Source organism: Salmo salar, chromosome ssa03 (genome assembly GCF_905237065.1).
Source record: "Salmo salar chromosome ssa03, Ssal_v3.1, whole genome shotgun sequence".
Taxonomy (NCBI): domain Eukaryota; kingdom Metazoa; phylum Chordata; class Actinopteri; order Salmoniformes; family Salmonidae; genus Salmo; species Salmo salar.
In genome coordinates, this window is record NC_059444.1 from 5,932,716 (window position 1) to 5,955,656 (window position 22,941).

General features: G+C 45.8%; 2 protein-coding genes across 2 annotated transcripts in view; one reads left to right on the forward strand and one right to left on the reverse strand.

Annotated features, from left to right (window-relative positions):
* LOC106596853 (rho GTPase-activating protein 29) overlaps window positions 1-5,644 on the forward strand; it is a 60,636-nt gene extending 54,992 nt beyond the window's left edge. Inside the window, exons 21-24 of the mRNA XM_045714450.1 lie at window positions 626-805; window positions 1,533-1,700; window positions 1,863-2,024; window positions 2,195-5,644. Coding sequence (XP_045570406.1) covers window positions 626-805; window positions 1,533-1,700; window positions 1,863-2,024; window positions 2,195-3,535 — 1,851 coding nt within the window. The 3' untranslated portion in view covers window positions 3,536-5,644. The remainder of the gene's footprint in view (window positions 1-625; window positions 806-1,532; window positions 1,701-1,862; window positions 2,025-2,194) is intronic.
* On the reverse strand, window positions 3,548-20,408 carry LOC123741582 (macrophage mannose receptor 1-like). Its single transcript, XM_045714340.1, has 6 exons — window positions 19,912-20,408; window positions 18,797-18,974; window positions 18,532-18,679; window positions 9,602-9,690; window positions 8,796-8,979; window positions 3,548-3,557 (listed from the first exon to the last, which is right to left on the reverse strand). Exons 1-6 carry the CDS (start codon window positions 19,999-20,001, stop codon window positions 3,548-3,550), a joined length of 699 nt encoding a protein of 232 aa, XP_045570296.1. The 5' UTR covers window positions 20,002-20,408.
* Window positions 20,409-22,941: the final 2,533 nt, after the last annotated feature.

Here is a 22,941-nt window from a genome sequence, read left to right on the forward strand (position 1 = left end):
TCCTGTAAACTAACCCTTACCAGGTGAGCTCCTGTAAACTAAGCCTTACCAGGTGAGCTCCTGTAAACTAACCCTTACCAGGTGAGCTCCTGTAAACTAACCCTTACCAGGTGAGCTCCTGTAAACTAACCCTTACCAGGTGAGCTCCTGTAAACTAACCCTTACCAGGTGAGCTCCTGTAAACTAACCCTTACCAGGTGTCTTCCTGGAGACTAACCCTTACCAGGTGTGTACCTGGAGACTAACCCTTACCAGGTGTGTACCTGGAGACTAACCCTTACCAGGTGTGTACCTGGAGACTAACCCTTACCAGGTGTGTACCTGGAGACTAACCCTTACCAGGTGTGTACCTGGAGACTAACCCTTACCAGGTGTGTACCTGGAGACTAACCCTTACCAGGTGTGTACCTGGAGACTAACCCTTACCAGGTGTGTACCTGGAGACTAACCCTACCAGGTGTGTACCTGGAGACTTATCATTTCGTTATCCAGTCTATGACCTATCAATAACTCTTGTAATGAAAAGCGCTATATAAATTAAATTTGTTGCCTGTGACCTTTACAAATCAAAATGATCACCTTAGTTTTTTGCTCCTTTATTTACTGATGACTTTTATCCTCCCAGGCACTGATGGTGGAGTTGCTGGTACGTCACTTCAAGATGATCTTTGACTTTGCCAGCACCGTCTCCTCTTCCTCCTCACCCACCAACACCTCCACGGCGGACCAGACCTCCACCCGACTCAGCCTTCAGGAGGAGCAGAGACTCAGCCGTCACTCCACCTCCCTGCTCGACATCAAGGAGGTGAGGAGGTCCAAGTGTCTTGAATGATTCAATCATTTCTGCAAAGTCAGACCCATTGCAGAGGAGATGAACTGGAGTCTGAGGAAACACACATCACTTTAGGGGTTATTTATTATATTAATCAAAGGTGGCAATTGTACTGGGCGGGTAAGGTTGTACTGGGCGGGTAAGGTTGTACGGTGCAGGTAAGGTTGTACTGTGCGGGTAAGGTTGTACGGGGCGGGTAAGGTTGTACGGAGCGGGTAAGGTTGTACGGGGCGGGTAAGGTTGTACGGAGCGGGTAAGGTTGTACGGAGCGGGTAAGGTTGTACGGGTGCGGGTAAGGTTGTACGGGGCGGGTAAGGTTGTACTGTGCGGGTAAGGTTGTACGGGCGGGTAAGGTTGTACGGGGCGGGTAAGGTTGTACGGGCGGGTAAGGTTGTACGGAGCGGGTAAGGTTGTACGGAGCGGGTAAGGTTGTACGGGTGCGGGTAAGGTTGTACTGGGCGGGTAAGGTTGTACGGGGCGGGTAAGGTTGTACGGGGCGGGTAAGGTTGTACGGGTGCGGGTAAGGTTGTAAGGGTGCGGGTAAGGTTGTACGGGTGCGGGTAAGGTTGTACGGTGCGGGTAAGGTTGTACTGTGCGGGTAAGGTTGTATTTAACGATTGACCACCTTGATAAGAATCAATTGACTGTTTGGCTTTGTTGTGGGTCTTTGTCGTTCCTAACCCTTTTGCTTGTTTCCAAGCAGAGCACCAAAGTCTGCAAGAGACACTCGTCGGTCATCCCATCCTCTCATATCCTGGATGAGGTGAAGACAGGAAGGACAGGACCAGACAGGACAGGACCAGACAGAGAGTTAACAGCCCTGGAGAGACTCAACGGCGTTGGCTCTGCTACTGCTGGTGCTCCCAAGGTTTGTTTCTGAGTGAGATAGTCAGTTAGTTATGAAATGTATTTGACAGGGACAGTGCATATTAATCATCGTAGCAACATCAACAGGTTCAACATCATTGCTAAAGTGTCAAGAGTTAGGAATCAGCAAGGAAGCTAATTCTCTGTCTATTCTGTCCCATAGGTGCAGAGGTCTACCCTTGTGTTTGGCCGTCCCAGCATCAACCTCTCCTCCTCTACCTCCTCTACGGCCCCTCGGGTCCAACTTCGCTCCCAGCGATCTAGAATACTGTTCCGACCAATCAGCATGCCCTTGGAGCGCCAGCCCCTCCCCACCCCCTGCCAGGTCAACACCCATCACTTTAATATTTTTTTTTAGGACAATATAATGGAATTGTCTTCTGATGGTTTTTAATGTTGTCTAGTATTGCTATTTTTTTTACTGTGGCTGTAAGTATGATAAACCTACAGTATTTCCCTTCATGGGGATTAATAAAGTACAATCTCATCTCTCAGGTCGTTGAGAGAAACAGCCAGAACACCAACGACGCCGCCATGTTGGATCCTACCGCTGACTCCATCATGGAGTCGGCCGAGCCAGAGAAGGAAAAGCCTCGGATTGGTGAGGGGTCAAGGGTCAGTACCTATTTTATCACACCCTTCAATCCCCAGGCCGTGCAGCGTAAGACCTGGGACAGGAAGTACAAACACTACAATGTCACGCCACGCACCGCCATGATCGTGGCTAATTTACCGCCTGCCGGTACTGGCCCCGGAACACAGCCGACAGGGAAGCAGCCGACGATGTCGACACAACCGTCCGTATCTGGGCCGACAAGCTCTGCTCTCCCATCCAGTGGTAGTGTCGACACCATATTCCCCAACAGCCCTTACACGTTGTCGGTGAAGGCTGGCCAGACGTCCAGAAGAGGCAGAGAGGAGACTAAGGACAGGCCTAACTCTGCTGCTGGAGGTGGTGGTGGGGAGACTAGAACCTCTACCAACTCCCCCATAGTGTTCAGACAACCAAGGAATCTGCAGCCTCCGCCCGGAACCTTCTACAAGCCTCCTGGTTCTTCATGCACGAGAGGCTGGCCATCATCAAGTACCTCTGGGACCTCTAGCCCCATCAATATGTCCCCAACTTCTACTGTTAAAACCTCTTCCCCGACTTCCCCTACTGTTAAAACCTCTTCCCCGACTTCTACTGTTAAAACCTCTTCCCCGACTTCTCCTACTGTTAAAACCTCTTCCCCGACTTCCCCTACTTTTAAAACCTCTTCCCCGACTTCTCCTACTGTTAAAACCTCTTCCCCGACTTCTCCTACTGTTAAAACCTGTTCCCCGACTTCTCCTACTGTTAAAACCTCTTCCCTGACTTCTACTGTTAAAACCTCTTCCCCGACTTCTCCTACTGTTAAAACCTCTTCCCCGACTTCTCTTACTGTTAAAACCTCTTCCCCGACTTCTCCTACTGTTAAAACCTGTTCCCCAACCTCTCCTACTGTTAAAACCTCTTCCCCGACCTCTCCTACTGTTAAAACCTCTTCCCCGACTTCCCCTACTGCTCTCCTCCTCGCTTCCTCCCATTCCTCCACCATTACTTTCTCCTCTACCCCTATGGTTACCACCGCCACCCTTCAGACCTCAAACCTTCCCATACACTGTCCACAGCACTCGGTGGACAGCTCTGTTAGCGTTGACCCTGAGGTTGAGACCTCCGCTGACCTTTCACCTCCCCAGTCCCCTCCCCCCAGCAGCTCAGAGGACCTCAGCCCCACTGAGGCCAAACCGCTGCACCAAAGACTGAGACCTCGGCCCAAACCCAGCGCTCCTGGCGAGGCCCACTTTGTCTGAACAGTGATGTCATCACACGCAGCTGGGGACACAGAAAACAACGACAACAACATCGGCAAAAGACTGCCGTGATAATGGTCACGTTCCTGCCCGACGACAGTGCAGATGTGTGCCAGATCTGACGACGCCCGAACAGGTACTATCAGCTAACCACGTCATATGATATAAGCCGTCTGATGCCCAACTGCACAGTCCGTGACGTGGCACACAACCATAGGCAGTCATTACTTTACATCAACCAATCTCTTTCCTCCCTTTTGCGTGGCTCTAGGGAACAGGGGCGATTATTGGGGGAAAACCCAACAGTGGCAGTCTTGAATTACTGTTGACGTCTGTCTGTAAGCAGGAAGTCTCCCCACTGTGGATGATGTCATATTGCCGAGTCTACTTTTACAGCCAAAAACCTTTTTTTATATATGTGTGTGTGTGTGTGTGTCTGTAAATCATTTCTATAGTGTGTATCTCTGTACCAGATTGTATATTGGGAAAAATAACTATTATTTTGATGTCAGAAGGTGTGTGAAAGGTAGAACAGGAAAGTGTTACCTACATGTGTTTTAATATATTATAGTGTTGGGCCAGTAACCAAAAGGTTGCTGGATCGAATCCCCGAGCTGACATGGTAAAAATGTGTCGTTCTGCCTCTGAACAAGGCAGTTAACCCACTGTTCGCCAGGCGCTGAAGATGTGGATGTTGATTAAGGCAGCCCCCCGCGGCACCTCTCTGATTCAGAGGGGTTGGGTTAAATGCAGAAGACACATTTCAGTTGAATCCATTCAGTTGTACAACTTGACTAGGTATCCCCCCTTTCTATGTTCTATGATGAATTCAGAACAAATAAATGCATAAGCAGAGGCCGGTCCATCCTAATCAAATATACTTCTCAAAGCACTATACAGAATCCCACCATCTGCAATTCATTGAATTCTGTGTCAATATTGTGTTATGTCCTGGTCAACACTTCCTATTACATCTGTTGTCCTGGTCAACACTTCCTGTTACATCTGTTTTCCTGGTCAACACTTCCTGTTACATCTGTTATCCTGGTCAACACTTCCTGTTACATCTGATTGTCCTGGTCAACACTGCCTGTAACATCTGTTCGCCTGGTCAACACTTCCTGTTACATCTGTTGTCCTGGTCAACACTTCCTGTTACATCTGATGTCCTGGTCAACACTGCTTGTTACATCTGATTGTCTGGTCAACACTTCCTGTTACATCTGATTGGTCAACACTTCCTGTTACATCTGATACCCTGGTCAACACTGCTTGTTACATCTGTTCACCTGGTCAACACTTCCTGTTACATCTGATGTCCTGGTCAACACTGCTTGTTACATCTGTTCACCTGGTCAACACTTCCTGTTACATCTGATGTCCTGGTCAACACTGCTTGTTACATCTGTTCACCTGGTCAACACTTCCTGTTACATCTGATTGTCTGGTCAACACTTCCTGTTACATCTGATTGTCTGGTCAACACTGCTTGTTACATCTGTTGTCCTGGTCAACACTGCCTGTTACATGTTTGAATTAGTTACAAATATATTCTACCTGCCATCTCATCACAAACTATGTTTTTTTTTTTTTGGGGGGGGGGGGGTTCCAAAATGGAACTGTAACTTAAATTAAGTTCGTTTTCTCAATGAAATCATGTAATCAGTTCTTGTAGTCATGTTAGAGAGAAACAATTAATTAGTTCTATTGGGAATTAAATAAAAATGTTGTTTTTACTTGTACAATTAATTATACAGTGCAGGAAATGTTGTCATTTGTTCCTGTTCTGGATGTCGGGATTTGATTCTATCCTCGTGATGCACTTACTTACTTAATTCAGGTTCAATGTTTTTACAAGCTTTTTTATTGTATTTTTATTGTGCAGTGAATGGATAGAATTTTTTTTTATTTTTTTTACCCATAATCCTGTTCAGATTAGCATCTGATACTTCATGTCACTTTTTTTTGTGTTTACCTGTTTACGTTTTATATCCGTTACTTCCAAACGGAACGTTTTGTTGCAGTGAATTATTTGTCAACGTCTTGTGACCATACAAAAAGACATGCAAAAACATCTTGCATCACATTAAAAGTATAGTTGAAACTTTACCTGAGTGTTGACATTTTGTTATTAGCAAATGTCCAATTAAGTCATTAACAATTAACATACAGTGCCTTCAGAAAGTATTCACACCCCTTGACTTTTACACATTTTGTTACAGCCTGAATTTAAAATGGATTAAATATAGATTTTTTTTTGACACAGGCCTACACACATTGTCAATTCATGTTTTTTTATATATATATATATATATTATACAGATTAATTCTAAATGAAAATCTGAAATGTCTTGAGTCAATAAGTATTCAACCCCTTTTGTAATGGCACACCTAAATAAGTTCAGGACTAACATTTTTACTTAACAAGTCACATAAGTTGCATGGACTCGCTCTGTGTGCAATAATAAGGATTTTTGAATGACTACCTCATCTCTGTACCCCACACATACAATTATCTGTATAAGCATTCAACATGGATGCTGGCCCATGTCGACTCCAATGCTTCCCACAGTTGTGTCAAGTTGGCTGGATTTCCTTTGGGTGGTGGACCATTCTTGATACACACAGGAAACTGTTGAGGGTGAAAATCCTGTTGCTGGACGCTGCTTGGGCCTGATGGATGTATCCCATAATCGAATGGGCCTGTGCTACCTGGGACTTATCTGTCCCTGTGCTACCTGGGACTTGTCATCTAACCCTATCCGAATGGCCTGTGCTACCTGGAACTTAAGTGCCGAGGACGTTGTCTCCATCTTTGCCGTACCAGGCGGTGATACAGCCTGATACAGATTGTGCATCTGTAAAAAGTTTGAGTGTTTTAGGTGACAAGCCACATTTCTCCAGCCTCCGGAGGTTGAAGAGGCGCTGCTGCGCCTTCTTCACCACGCTGTCTGTGTGGGTGGACCATTTCAGTTTGTCCGTGATGTGTACGCCGAGGAACTTAAACAACTTTCCACCTTCTCCACTACTGTCCCGTCGATGTGGATAGGGGGGTGCTCCCTCTGCTGTTTCCTGAAGTCCACGTTCATCTCCTTTGTTTTGTTGACATTGAGTGTGAGGTTATTTTCCTGACACCACACTCCGAGGGCCCTCACCTCCTCCCTGTAGGCCGTCTCGTCGTTGTTGGTAATCAAGCCTACAACTGTAGTGTCGTCTGCAAACTTGATGACTGAGTTGGAGGCGTACATGGCCACGCAGTCATGGGTGAACAGGGAGTACAGGAGAGGGCTGAGAACGCACCCTTGTGGGACCCCAGTGTTGAGGATCAGCGGGGTGGAGATGTTGTTACCTACCTTCACCACCTGGGGGCGGCCTGTCAGGAAGTCCAGGATCCAGTTGCACAGGGCGGGGTCGAGACCCAGGGTCTCGAGCTTAATGACGAGATTGGAGAGTACTATGGTGTTAAATGCTGAGCTGTAGTCGATGAACAGCATTCTTACATAGGTATTCCTCTTGTCCAGATGGGATAGGGCAGTGTGCAGTGTGATTGCGATTGCATCGTCTGTGGACCTGTTGGTAAGCAAATTGGAATGGGTCTAGGGTGCCAGGTAGGGTGGAGGTGATATGATCCTTGACTAGTCTCTCAAAGCACTTCATGATGACAGAAGTGAGTGCTACGGGGCGATTGTCATTTAGCTCAGTTACCTTAGCTTTCTTGGGAACAGGAACAATGGTGGCTCTCTTGAAGCATGTGGGAACAGCAGACTGGGATAAGGATTGATTGAATATCTCCGTAAACACACCAGCCAGCTGGTCTGCGTATGCTCTGAGGACGCGGCTAGGGATGCCGTCTGGGCCGGAAGCCTTGCAAGGGTTCGTTTAAATGTTTTACTCACGTTGGCCGCGGTGAAGGAGAGCCCGCAGGTTTTGGTAGCGGGCCGTGTCAGTGGCACTGTATTGTCCTCAAAGCAAGCAAAGAAGTTGTTTACTTTGTCTGGGAGCAAGACATCATGGTCCGCGACGGGGCTGGTTTTCCTTTTGTAGTCTGTGATTGACTGTAGACCCTGCAACATACCTCTCGTGTCTGAGCCGTTGAATTGCGACTCTACTTTGTCTCTATACTGACGCTTAGCTTGTTTGATTGCCTTGTGGAGGGAATAGCTACACTGTTTGTATTCGGTCATGTTTCTGGTCACCTTGCCCTGATTAAAAGCAGTGGTTCGCGCTTTCAGTTTTGCCCAAATGCTGCCATCAATCTACGGTTTCTGGTTGGGGAATGTTTTAATAGACGCTGTGGGTACAACATCACCGATGCACTTGCTAATAAACTCGCTCACCGAATCAGCGTATTCATCAATGTTATTGTTCGACACTAATGGAACATATCCCAGTCCACGTGATCGATGTAATCTTGAAACGTGGAATCCAATTGGTCAGACCAGCGTTGAACAGACCTGGGCACGGGCGCTTCCTGTTTTTAGTTTCTGTCTAGCAACAAAATGGACTCGTGGTCAGATTTTCCAAAAGGAGGGCGGCGGAGGGCTTTATATGCGTTGCGGAAGTTAGAATAACATCGATCTAGTGTTTTGCCAGCCTGGTTCGCGCATTTGGTATGCCGATAAAATTTAGGGAGCCTTGTTTTCAGATTAGCCTTGTTAAAATCCCCACCTACAATAAATGCAGCCTCAGGATATGTGGTTTTCAGTTTACATAGAGTCAAGTGAAGTTCTTTCAGGGCCGTCGATGTGTCTGCTTGGGGGGGGATATCCACGACTGTGATTATGATCGAAGAGAATTCTCTCGGTAGATAATGCGGTCGGCGTTTGATTGTAAGGAATTCTAGGTCAGGTGAACAAAAGGACTTGAGTTCCTGTATGTTGTTATGATCACACCACGTCTCGTTAATCATAAGGCATACACCCCGCCCTTCTTCTTACCAGAGAAATGTTTGTTTCTGTCGGCGCGATGCGTGAAGAAACCAGGTGGCTGTACCGACTGACGTATCCCGAGTGAGCCATGTTTCCGTGAAACAAAAAACGTTACAATCTCTGATGTCTCTCTGGAAGGCAACCCTTGCTTGGATTTCGTCCACCTTGTTGTCAAGAGACTGGACATTGGCGAGTAGTATGCTCGGGAGCGGTGTGCGATGTGCCTGTCTACGGAGCCTGACCAGAAGACCGCTCCGTCTGCCCCTTCTGCGGTGCCGTTGTTTTGGGTCGCCGGCTGGGTCCGATCCATTGTCCTGGGTGGTGGACCAAACAGAGGATCCGCTTCGGCAAAGACGGAGGCATCGGCCCACTCCGCGTGGTTAGTGACGAAGCTGTAGCAGTGCCCTCTGAAGGGCAACCAGAACCTAGGGCTGTTCCAAAAACTGAACTCCTCTTCCTCCTCCTCCTCCTGTGTACACTCCTCGGGGTACTGGGATGGGGCCGTGGGCGGGACGGCTATGGGGGAACCAACCAATAGGATTACGGCACTGCACAGGGATCGGTGACTGTCTCACCTGGTGACTACTAACACACGGTTAGGTACCTGTCTCACCTGGGGACTACTAACACACTGGGGTAGGTACCTGTCTCACCTGGGGACTATTAACACACTGGGGTAGGTACCTGTCTCACCTGGTGACTACTAACACACTGGGGTAGGTACCTGTCTCACCTGGTGACTACTAACACACTGGGGTAGGTACCTGTCTCACCTGGTGACTACTAACACACTGGGTTATGTACCTGTCTCACCTGGGGACTACTAACACACTGGGGTAGGTACCTGTCTCACCTGGTGACTACTAACACACTGGGGTAGGTACCTGTCTCACCTGGTGACTACTAACACACTGGGGTAGGTACCTGTCTCACCTGGGGACTACTAACACACTGGGTTATGTACCTGTCTCACCTGGTGACTACAAACACACTGGGGTAGGTACCTGTCTCACCTGGTGACTACTAACACACTGGGTTATGTACCTGTCTCACCTGGTGACTACTAACACACTGGGGTTGGTGACTGTCACCTGGGGTAGGTGTGGTTACAAAGGGCTGTCTTGCAGGTGCCTTCCACGTCCAGGTAGACACAGGGCCAGTCTCTGTTTGGCTCGTCTTGGGCCAGGCTCAGGGACCATCCGTCCATCCACCTGAGTAGCCTTGCGTCTGGAAAAAAAACACAACATCTGTATGAATTATATTTATTTTTGTGTCAATCTCGCCAATTGGCAACTCATCCCTTATGGGATTAATTGACACATAAACAAACATTACAATAATTCACTGTTGTAATTCAGTGATAGTTCTTCTTCTAGTGTTCTCTGCAGTACGCATAGCATGGAGAGTGAAATAACATCTATACCTAATAGCAAACAATAATTATATCCAGCAGTAACACATATACATACATATCATATACAGATAAATAAATCCTGAAAAATGTGTTTTTGAGAGACCTCTTAGCACCCCTTCACTCCTGTTGAATAGTCCAGAACAGAACACTCCGTGTTTGATACAGTTTGGAATATGTAGCATAACCAATATTTTGAAGTGGGTTAGTTTCCCATAACTCCCCCCCAAGAGCTCTATTTGCTGAGTCGGACCAGGGCAGATGTTCATCGATTTAAAAAGACCCAAATATTTATCATTGCTAGTAAACTCAAGAATGGTCTTCACAGAAACGGAAAAACACTTCTCTTAGTACCTGGTTTTCTAAATGTCATTATCTGTGTTTTTGTCTGGTTGATCGTGAGTCTCCATCTTATGCACCAATTGACTGTATATAACAACATTTTCTGCAGGTCTTGTTCAGTTTCTGCCATCAAAATAATATCATCAGTATATAGGATAAAAGGATACTTAGCATTTCCTCATATCTTAATGTTTAATTTACATTTTAGCAGACGCTCTTATTCAGAGCGACATACAGTAGTGAATACATACATTTCATTCTCATGCATTTTTTTTTTTTTGGTACTGGCCCCCGTGGGAATCGAACCCATAACCCTGGCGTTGCACACACCATGCTGGCGTTGCAAACACCATGCTCTACCAACTGAGCCACAGGGAATTTATGAATAAACATAGCAAACAAAGTAGGTGATAAGGTGTCTCCTTGTTTTACACCTGAGTGTGTGGGGGAAACCAATCTGTACGATATTCATTAACACGCACACAAGCAAATTGGTACTTTGTAAAGAGACTGGATTATGTGATAAAATGTCCCATCAACCCCTGTCTTTAACAAAATACAGGCTAAAAGATCCCAATGTACAAAATCAAAAGCTTTCTGGGAATCAACGAAACACGCAAAAGTAGGCTTCTCTTCTTGTCATCTATTTCTGACTGTTGTATAGACCCAGAAGATATTTATTATTTGTATTTAATTTCACCTTTATTTAACCAGGTAGGCCAGTTGAGAACAAGTTCTCATTTACAACTGCGACCTGGCCAAGATAAAGCAAAGCAGTTCGACACAAACAACAACACAGAGTTACACATGGAGTAAACAAAAGTACAGTCAATAACACAATAGAAAAATCTATATAGAGTGTGTGCAAATGGTATGATCTATACAGGCTCTGGATTTACAAAAAAAAACATTTTGTTCTTCCACCAGAATGTTTTGATCCTCCAAAAAGGTCTTTATTTAACCTTTATTTAACCTTTATTTAACTAGGCAAGTCAGTTAAAAACAAATTCTTATTTACAATGACGGGCCTACCCCGGGCAAACCCTGATGACGCTGGGCCAATTGTGCACCGCCCTATGGGACTCCCAATCACGGCCGGTTGTGATGCAGCCTGGAATCGAACCAGGGTCTGTAGTGATGCCGCTTGCACTGAGATGACCGTACTTTATAGGCCGTACTTAATAAACTTATGCCTCTATAGTTCAGTGGCACTCTCGGGTCAATTTTTTTTTAAAGATTTGAGAATGGGATTCCCTATAGACTTATACCAAAGTGGATGTTAGTATACTGTACTCAAAACACATTTGGAGCAAATTATATAGGACGTCAATTAATTTAGGGGATTTTAAAACTTCATTAGGTAGTTCATCAATGCCAAATGCTTTTTCAATTTTTTTTTTCGGGCATCAATCACCTTGAGTTCTGCCACAGACAGCTCCTCAATTAAATATGGGTTACATAGTGTAACGACCTGTCACAACATCCACAGAAGGGGGCGCCTCTCCTCGGTCGAGCGGCGCTCGGCGGTCGTCGTCGCCGGCCTACTAGCTGCCACCGATCTGTGTTTCAGTGTCTATTAGTTATGTCTGGTGTTTGTTTGCACCTGTTTTGTGTTTTGTCATTAGTGGGGGGGTTATTTAGTCTGTCTGTGTTTAGCTAGGATTTTGTGCGGGATTGTTCGTTGTTACGTGTGGTGTTACTTTTATTATCTAGGCATTAGGGTTGCCGGGCTGCGCCCCGTCTGCCTTTTGAACGGAGCTTCTTTTTGTCCATTTTTCTGACTGTTATGCTCCCAGCCGTATGTGAAACTTACCCGTGGATTTATTAAATTAAGATTGTTCCAACGGACCTCAGTCTCCTGCGTTTGACTCACTCCTTAAACTGTTCATTCCGCTCGTGACAAGACCCTGGGTTTATAAGCGCGGATATCGACTCTGTCGCTCGAGCATGCTTTTGCGTGCTTGACTTCGGGCTAGAAGGTCGAGGGTTCCAGACCGAACCCAATGCTCCCTGCCTGTTTCATTACAATATATAAGAGGGTTCTAGAATGTTTCATTACAATATATAAGAGGGTTCTAGAATGTTTCATTACAATATATAAGAGGGTTCTAGAATGTTTCATTACAATATATAAGAGGGTTCTAACATAGTATCTTCCAGTTTAGCTTGCAGGGAACATATGTCTTTATAAAAGTGATTCCTTAAAATATGCCTCATTTTCGTTTCCTGAGAACAAACCCCTTCTCCCACTTCTTAAGTACCTGTATAATGTCAGAGTTCAGCCCCCCCCCCCTTCCTGCTCTTCTCTGATTTCCATTTGGAATTTTCTTATGTCGTATTGGTACCAACTTATTGATTTGGCTCATTTTGTTGAGGATTTCTTGTCTGTATCTGCTCGAGGTGTAATAACAGCCCTCTCTGACATCTCCGTTTTAAATAGTCTTTTTATCAAACACTTGCTGTTTTTTCTTAAATTCCTTCCTAAAATGTCCTCTTGTATTTGTCTTTACACTGTATAAATAAGTACTCAGACTTGTGCATTACAAACTACAAGTCCGTTAACTCATTAACTCATCATTAACTCATCATTTTAATAAAGGTTTGGTTTGGTGGTGCATTCTTTATTCACATCCTTTCCCCCCCCTGTTTCAGAATATATAATATCACTAAATGTTTCATACCACACGTCTAAATCAAAATGTTGTTTCTTTGCAGATGTTCAATGATTTCCACCAGAGCTCTACATGCTAATTCAGAACATAGAAAGTCATTTGGCCCGTTTCTGTTCTTACATTTAGTCCTATACGGGGTATGTATATTTTGCCCCGTGTGATGCACAGTAATACCTGGTTGAGAAAGTTCATGGCCAACAGAAAATATCATAAATAAAAAAAGAGAATGATCAGGAAGTCTACTTTCTTCTCCAATTAAGTCAAAACATCCACATTCTTCAACCATCTGTGTAGGGGGGTAAAACCTTAAATTCCAAACAAGTTTATAGACAGTCGTGGAGGGTAACTATATAGTCCACCACAGCTTTTCCCTTTGCCAGATATGAATGCATAGTTATCGCTTAAGCCTTAAGGGGCATATCCTACCATTAATGATACACCTTTTAGAGTAAATTCTTAAAGGGTTTTCCTATGATGATTAAGTCATTCAGAGTAACACGCAATGGAATATCATCAATATAATGTATATAGTCATCTAGCGTCCCATCTAACCTCCCATCTAACGTCCCATCTAACCTCCCATCTAACCTCCCTTCTAACTTCCCATCTAACCTCCCGATTCACCTCCCATCTAACCTCCCTTCTAACTTCCCATCTAACTTCCCGTCTAACCTCCCGTCCAACCTCCCATCTAACCTCCCATCTACCCTCCCATCTAACCTCCCGATTCATCTCCCATCTATTCTCCCTTCTAACTTCCCATCTAACTTCCAATCTAACGTCCCATCTAACCTCCCGATTTCACCTCCCATCTAACCTCCCATCTAACCTCCCGATTCATCTCCCATCTAACCTCCCATCTAACGTCCCATCTAACCTCCCATCTAACTTCCCATCTAACCTCCCATCTAACGTCCCATCTATCCTCCTGATTCACCTCCCATCTAACGTCCCATCTACCTCCCATCTAACCTCCCGATTCTTCTCCCATCTAAGCTCCCATCTAACCTCCCGATTCTTCTCCCATCTTATCGCCATCTAACCTCCCATCTAAGCTCCCATCTAAGCTCCCATCTAAGCTCCCATCTAACCTCCCGATTCTTCTCCCATCTTATCTCCATCTAAGCTCCCATCTAAGCTCCCATCTAAGCTCCCGATTCACCTCCCGATTCATCTCCCATCTAACGTCCCATCTAATCTCCCATCCAACCTCCCATCTAACCTCCCGATAAGACTATTAACCTCTCCACATATGTAAATAGGATCTGCTTCTATATACAGGTATACAGTGCGTTCAGAAATGATTCAGACCCCTTGACTTTTTCCACATTTTGTTACGTTACAGCCATATTCTAAAATGGATTCAATTGTTGTTTTTTCTTTTCAATCACCCACAATACTCCATAATGACAAAGCAAGAACAGGTTTAGAAATTGTTGCTAATTTATTAGAAATACAAAACTGAAATATCATAATTACACTAACATGCTTCACCGTAGGAATGGTGCCAGGTTTCCTCCAGACATGACGCTTGGCATTCAGGCCAAGGAGTTCAATATTGGTTTCATTAGACCAGAGAATATTGTTTCTCATGGTCTGAGAGTCCTTTAGGTGCCTTTTGGCAAACTCCAAGCGGGCTGTCATGTGTCTTTTACTGAAGAGTGGCTTCCGTCTGGCCACTCTACCGTAAAGGCCTGATTGGTAGAGAGTTGCAGAGATGGTTGTCCTTCTGGAAGGTTCTCCCATCTCCACAGAGGAACTCTGGAGCTCTGTCAGAGTGACCATCGGGTTCTTGGTCACCTCCCTGACCAAGGCCCTTCTCCCCCGATTGCTCAGTTTGGCCGGGCAGCCAGCTCTAGGAAGAGTCTTGGTGGTTCCAAACTTCTTCCATTTAAGAATGATGGAGGCCACTGTGTTCTTGGGGATCTTCAATGCTGCAGAAATGTTTTGGTGCCCTTCCCCAGATCTGTGCCTCGACACAATCCTGTCTCCGGAGCTCTACGGACAATTCCTTCGACCTCATGGCTTGGTTTTTGCTCTGACATGCACTTTCAACAGTGGGACCTTACAGTGAGGGAAAAAAGTATTTGATCCCCTGCTGATTTTGTACGTTTGCCCACTGACAAAGAAATGATCAGTCTATAATTTTAATGGTAGGTTTATTTGAACAGTGAGAGACAGAATAACATAAAAAAAATCCAGAAAAACGCATATCAGAAATGTTATAAATTAATTTGCATTTTAATGATGGAAATAAGTATTTGACCCCTCTGCAAAACTTGACTTAGTACTTGGGGGCAAAACCCTTGTTGGCAATCACAGAGGTCAGACGTTTCTTGTAGTTGGCCACCAGATTTGCACACATCTCAGATTATTTCACTTATAACTCACTGTATCACAATTCCAGAGGGTCAGAAGTTTACATACACTAAGTTGACTGTGCCTTTAAACACCTTGGAAAATTCCAGAAAATGATGTCATGGCTTTAGAAGCTTCTGATAGGCTAATTTACATCATTTGAGTCAATTGGAGGTGTACCTGTGGATGTATTTCAAGGCCTACCTTCAAACTCAGTGCCTCTTTGCTTAACATCATGGGAAAATCAAAACAAAATCAGCCAAGACCTCAGAAAAGGAATTGTATACCTCTACAGGTCTGGTTCATCCTTGGGAGCAATTTCCAAATGCCTGAAGGTACCGCATTCATCTGTACAAACAATACTATGCAAGTATAAACACCATGGGACCACGCAGCCGTCATACCGCTCAGGAAGGAGACGCGTTCTGTCTCCTAGAGATGAACGTACTTTGGTGAGAAAAGTGCAAATCAATCCCAAAACTACAGCAAAGGACCTTGTGAAGATGCTGGAGGAAGCAGGTCCATAAGTATCTATATCCACAGTAAAACGAGTCCTAAGTCAACCAATCCTGAAAGGCCGCTCCGCAAGGAAGAGATTATAACAGAACATGGCCAAGATGTTCAAATGTTCATAGATGACCAGCAGGGTCAAATAATAATAATCACAGTGGTTGTCGAGGGTGCAACAGGTCAGCACCTCAGGAGTAAATGTCATTTGGCTTTTCATAGCCGATCATTCAGAGTATCTCTACCGCTCCTGCTGTCTCTAGAGAGTTGAAAACAGCAGGTCTGGGACAGGTAGCACGTCCGGTGAACAGGTCAGGGTTCCACAGCCGCAGGCAGAACAGTTGAAACCGGAGTAGCAGCACGGCTAGGTGGACTGGGGACAGCAAGGAGTCAACAAGCCAGGTAGTCCTGAGGCATGGTCCTAGGGCTCAGGTCCTCCTGGAGAGAGAAAGAAAGAGAGAGAGAATTAGAGAGAGCATACTTAAAATTCACACAGGACACCGGATAAGACAGGAGAAATACTCCAGATATAACAGACTGACCCTAGCCCCCCGACACATAAACTACTGCAGCATAAATACTGGAGGCTGAGACAGGAGGGGTCGGGAGACACTGTGGCCCCATCCGATGATACCCCCGGACAGGGGCCAAACAGGCAGGATATAACCCCACCCACTTTGCCAAAGCACAGCCCCCACACCACTAGAGGGATATCTCCAACCACCATCCTGAGACAAGGCCGAGTATAGCCCACAAAGATCTCCGCCACGGCACAACCCAAGGGGGGTCGCCAACCCAGACATGAAGATCACGTCAGTGACTCAACCCACTCAAGTGACGCACCCCTCCTAGGGACGGCATGGAAGAGCACCAGTAAGCCAGTGACTCAGCCCCTGTAATAGGGTTAGAGGCAGAGAATCCCAGTGGAGAGAGGGGAACCGGCCAGGCAGAGACAGCAAGGGCGGTTTGTTGCTCCAGTGCCTTTCCGGTCACCTTCACACTCCTGGGCAGTAAGAAGCTTCCTCTTGAGCGGACAGCTTGATGAAAACCAGTCAATATTCAGGTCCCCAAGAAAGTAGACCTCTCTGTTTACATCACATACACTATCAAGCATTTCACACATTATATTTAGATACTGACTGTTAGCACTTGGTGGCCTATAGCAACACCACAAAAGAAAAGGCTTGTGCCAGTTGAACCTGCAACCACAACACTTCAATAACACTTGACATAAGATCTTCTCTAAGTATTACAGGGATATGGCTCTGAATATATACAGCAACTCCTCCCCCATAAGCATTCCTGTCTCTTCTATGGATGTTATATCCTTGTATTGCTACTGATGTATCATCAAATGAATGATCTAAGTGAGTCTAAGAAAATGGCTAACATATGAATGTTATCTGATGTTAACAAGTTATTGATTTCATGAACCTTATTTCTAAGGCTACATATATTAATATGGGCTATTTACAGCCCTTTCCTGGGTAGCTTATCAGAGAGACATAATGTGGCCAGGGTTAGGGGGTGTTAGGGTTAGGGGGTGTTAGGGTTAGGGGGTGTTAGGGTTAGGGGGTGTTAGGGGGTGTTAGGGTTAGGGGGTGTTAGGGTCAGGGGGTGTTAGGGTTAGGGGGTGTTAGGGTTAGGGGGTGTTAGGGCCAGGGTTAGGGGGTGTTAGGGTTAGGGGTGTTAGGGCCAGGGTTAGGGGAGTTAGGGTTAGGGGGTGTTAGGGTTAGGGGGTGTTAGGGGGTGTTAGGGTTAGGGGGTGTTAGGGTTAGGGGGGTGTTAGGGTTAGGGGGTGTTAGGGTTAGGGGGTGTTAGGGTTAGGGGGGTGTTAGGGTTAGGGGGTGTTAGGGTTAGGGGGTGTTAGGGTTAGGGGGTGTTAGGGTTAGGGGGTGTTAGGGTTAGGGGGTGTTAGGGTTAGGGGGTGTTAGGGTTAGGGGGTGTTAGGGTTAGGGGTGTTAGGGTTAGGGGGTGTTAGGGTTAGGGGTGTTAGGGGTGTTAGGGTTAGGGGGTGTTAGGGTTAGGGAGTGTTAGGGTTAGGGAGTGTTAGGGCCATGGTTAGGGGGTGTTAGGGTTAGGGGTGTTAGGGTTAGGGGGTGTTAGGGTTAGGGGGTGTTAGGGTTAGGGGGTGTTAGGGTTAGGGGGTGTTAGGGTTAGGGGGTGTTAGGGTTAGGGGGTGTTAGGGTAGGGGGTGTTAGGGTTAGGGGGTGTTAGGGTTAGGGGGTGTTAGGGTTAGGGGTGTTAGGGTTAGGGGGTGTTAGGGTTAGGGGGGTGTTAGGGTTGGGGGGTGTTAGGGCCATGGTAGGGGGTGTTAGGGGCCAGGGTTAGGGGTGTTAGGGCTATGGTTAGGGGGTGTTAGGGTTAGGGGTGTTAGGGTTAGGGGGTGTTAGGGTTAGGGGTGTTAGGGTTAGGGGGTGTTAGGGTTAGGGGGTGTTAGGGGGGGTGTTAGGGGGTGTTAGGGTTAGGGGGTGTTAGGGTTAGGGGGTGTTAGGGTTAGGGGGTGTTAGGGTTAGGGGGGTGTTAGGGTTAGGGGGGTGTTAGGGTTAGGGGGTGTTAATGGGTGTTAGGACCAGGGTTAAGGGTTGTTAGGGAGTGTTATTGCCAGGGTTAAGGGTTGTTAGGGAGTGTTAGGGCCAGGGTTAAGGGTTGTTAGGGAGTGTTAGGGCCAGGGTTAAGGGTTGTTAGGGAGTGTTAGGGCCAGGGTTAAGGGTTGTTAGGGAGTGTTAGGGTTAGAGGGCAGAGTGGAGGAGGGGGATGGTACAGTGGGGAGTATACCGTACCTCTCCTCTGACCAAGACACAGTTGCCCTCCCTTGGCATGGCTTCGTCCCACCTGGTGAAGGTGACAGCGGATTGGTCGCTCCACTCAAACAGCTGAGGCATCTTGATGTCGTTCATCCCGATCCACAGCTCGTCAGCTTCCTCTGGAACAGAGGAGAGGGGTGGAGGAGGGAAGGGAAAGGAAAGGAGGGGAGGGTTAGACTTAACCTTTTCACTCACTGTCTAACATGTGAGCTCGAGCGTGTCGGTGTTTCACTGACCATGTCCCAGCTGTGACATCACCAAGCTGTGCTGCTCAGTGTTGTGTATGCTGGCCAGGTCGCCTCCGTCCTTGCGACATTCTGTCTGAGCACTCGGTTCAGGTCTTCTTAGTACGCTGGAGGAGGAAGCACCTGTTAGCGTAGGGAATCCATGGACTGGAGCAGAAACCTGTCTCTTCTGTTGATCACCAACACAGGGAAACACACTGTAGAATACTGTGCTACAATAAACACACTGTAGAAATACTGTGCTACAATAAACACATTGTAGAAATACTGTGCTACAATAAACACATTGTAGAAATACTGTGCTACAATAAACACACTGATCAATCCGTAGCAGTCAGACGTCTTTGTCCTTCGTCTTGTCGTGTCCCGTGTATATATCTTATTATATATACTTTTATATATATATATATATTTCTTCGCTTATCTTTTTAAAAATATTTTTCTAAACCTCAACTTCTAAATACTCTCCTGCAACCCGCCTCACCCAATGTGGTGTGGATCTGTTTTTATTCTAAAGTATTTCTATTTACCTCGGAAACCGGAATCCCCCAACAGAAGCTAGCTAGCTAACTAGCTACTAGCTAGTAGTCAGCTAACCATTACAAGCGGTCATCGGCTAACCTTTAGCTCGGAAAGCTCTCGCTAGTTTGTACAACGTGATTCACACCAGAGCATACCGGACCAATTTTTTACTAGGATTAAATGTCAGGAATCGTAAAAAAAACTGAGTTTAAATGTATTTGGCTAAGGTGTATGTAAACTTCCGACTTCAACTGCACATATGAGATGGGTGATGAAATATTTACACACAATTAAAGTGACTAAGATACCGTAAAATAGTATAGAGTACAGTTTATACATATGAGATGAGTAATGCAAGATACGGAGATGTGTGTTTGTCTCTGTGTTACTATTTGCTTTTGTTTTTTTGTTTTTTTTCGATAGAAATATACTGTCAGATTTACTTCTATGTAACCTGGATCTTTCTCCTGCTTTTTTAAAAACTTATTTTTTTAACCTTGCTTGTTGTGAAGTGTTTTGAGACTTAGTGTAAAATTCACTTTACAATCCTAATAAACGAGAAACTGGCCATTCTAATCCCGTACCTCTGTGGGTCCTTGAGTAGGGGCCGTCGGTTGTACCAGAGATGATCCAGCGACTCCGAGGCCCAGTGTCTCTGGACAGCACCAGATCATTGTTGTCGTTGACGTGGAGGTACAGAGTCTGTCCTTTCAGGGCGAGCAGTGTGTTGTTACTACACTCCCACTGCTGAAGGTGGCTGTTCTCATCACAGTCAGAATTCACCAGGGTACTACCCTCTGTCTTCCCAGAAACCCCAGCACACTTCCTAATGTTGGTGTAGTAGAGACGTCCCTCTGACACCCAACATGCCAGCCCTTGTCTAATGCCACTGTCTGCATTGAAGAGATTGAAGGGACCGTCTACAAAGATAAATTACAACAATCACTAACCAGCATTGACATAATAGGCAAACATTTGAACACTTTAATTGAACCCTCTTTCATAAGTGCTTTTTAACAGTCATAGGGCTACATAACACTGTTATAGGGCTATATAACTCTGTTGTATGGCTACCTAAATCCTTTTAAGGCCATGCACCATACCCTCATAGGCTGTTTTTATCCCCTTAAATCATATAACAATCAACTTTTACCAGTGGAATGTAAACACTAAATATAATACTGTTTAGGCATATATTTTTTTCTCTCTGAAATATGTTATTAATATATGCAAATGAGGTGATCTCAATAAATATGCACAAACAATTTTGCATATCCCGCAAATCTATTTTTCTGGACACTGGATGAAGTCAGACTAAATATTTTGGTTTAATTTTGTTAAGACACTCCAGGACCGGACTTGTCCAGAGCACATTGTGACATCTTTTCTTGACATGACATCTTTTTTCCCCCCATTAACAAATGTCATGAGACATTTCAACACTAGTAACCTTTTCTTGTGAATGAGAGGGACCCCTGAAACACCTTCGATTAGCCAACATTTACATTTGCTAGTTGTCCGACTACACCCGGCTAACGGCTAGTTGTCCGACTACACCCGGCTAACGGCTAGCTGTCCGACTACACCCAGCTAACAGCTAGGTGTCCGACTACACCTGGCTAATGGCTAGATGTCAGACTATACCTGGCTAACGGCTAGCTGTCAGACTACACCCGGCTAACGGCTAGCAATCAGACTATACCTGGCTAATGGCTAGCTGTCCGACTACACCTGGCTAACGGCTAGCTGTCCGACTACACCCAGCTAACGGCTAGCTGTCAGACTATACCTGGCTAACGGCTAGCTGTCAGACTACATCTGGCTAATGACTAGCTTTCTGTTTAATGATCACCACTCTTTCAGGAAGAGTGATTGGTATACTCTACCCTTCAGTGTCAATTGGAACACACACACACACACACACACACACACACACACACACACACACACACACACACACACACACACACACACACACACACACACACACACACACACACACACACACACACACACACACACACACACTTGACCCTGAGCCCAGGGAGGGATAGAAACTAGTCTGTTGTGAAAAAATGTCATGCTGACAGCTCTGATTCATCCCTGAGCACACACAGAGAGAGTGTGTGTGTTTGTGTCTAAAAGGAGAAGGTGGCCTCCATCACCCCGCCCCCTCGAAGAGAGGAAGGACAGAGGGGACGTGATTCACCAGGACACAGGAAGCAACTGGCTGAGTGCCATGGAAGACAAATACCAGCCAGGTCTACTATCCTACTGAAACCTATAGACCAGCTAGGTCTACTATCCTACTGAAACCTATAGACCAGCTAGGTCTACTATCCTACTGGAACCTATAGACCAGCTAGGTCTACTATCCTACTGGAACCTATAGACCTACAGCTAGGTCTGCTATCCTACTGGAACCTATAGACCTACAGCTAGGTCTACTATCCTACTGAAACCTATAGACCAGCTAGGTCTACTATCCTACTGGAACCTATAGACCTACAGCTAGGTCTACTATCCTACTGGAACCTATAGACCAGCTAGGTCTACTATCCTACTGGAACCTATAGACCTACAGCTGGGTCTGCTATCCTACTGGAACCTATAGACCAGCTAGGTCTACTATCCTACTGGAACCTATAGACCAGCTAGGTCTACTATCCTACTGGAACCTATAGACCAGCTAGGTCTACTATCCTACTGGAACCTATAGACCTACAGCTAGGTCTACTATCCTACTGGAACCTATAGACCAGCTAGGTCTACTATCCTACTGGAACCTATAGACCAGCTAGGTCTACTATCCTACTGGAACCTATAGACCAGCTAGGTCTACTATCCTACTGGAACCTATAGACCTACAGCTAGGTCTACTATCCTACTGGAACCTATAGACCAGCTAGGTCTACTATCCTACTGGAACCTACAGACCTACAGCTAGGTCTACTATCCTACTGGAACCTATAGACCTACAGCTAGGTCTACTATCCTACTGGAACCTATAGACCAGCTAGGTCTACTATCCTACTGGAACCTATAGACCAGCTAGGTCTACTATCCTACTGGAACCTATAGACCAGCTAGGTCTACTATCCTACTGGAACCTATAGACCAGCTAGGTCTACTATCCTACTGGAACCTATAGACCAGCTAGGTCTACTATCCTACTGGAACCTATAGACCTACAGCTAGGTCTACTATCCTACTGGAACCTATAGACCAGCTAGGTCTACTATCCTACTGGAACCTATAGACCAGCTAGGTCTACTATCCTACTGGAACCTATAGACCAGCTAGGTCTACTATCCTACTGGAACCTATAGACCAGCTAGGTCTACTATCCTACTGGAACCTATAGACCAGCTAGGTCTACTATCCTACTGGAACCTATAGACCAGCTAGGTCTACTATCCTACTGGAACCTATAGACCTACAGCCAGGTCTACTATCCTATTGGAACCTATAGACCAGCTAGGTCTACTATCCTACTGGAACCTATAGACCAGCTAGGTCTACTATCCTACTGGAACCTATAGACCTACAGCCAGGTCTACTATCCTACTGGAACCTATAGACCTACAGCTAGGTCTACTATCCTACTGGAACCT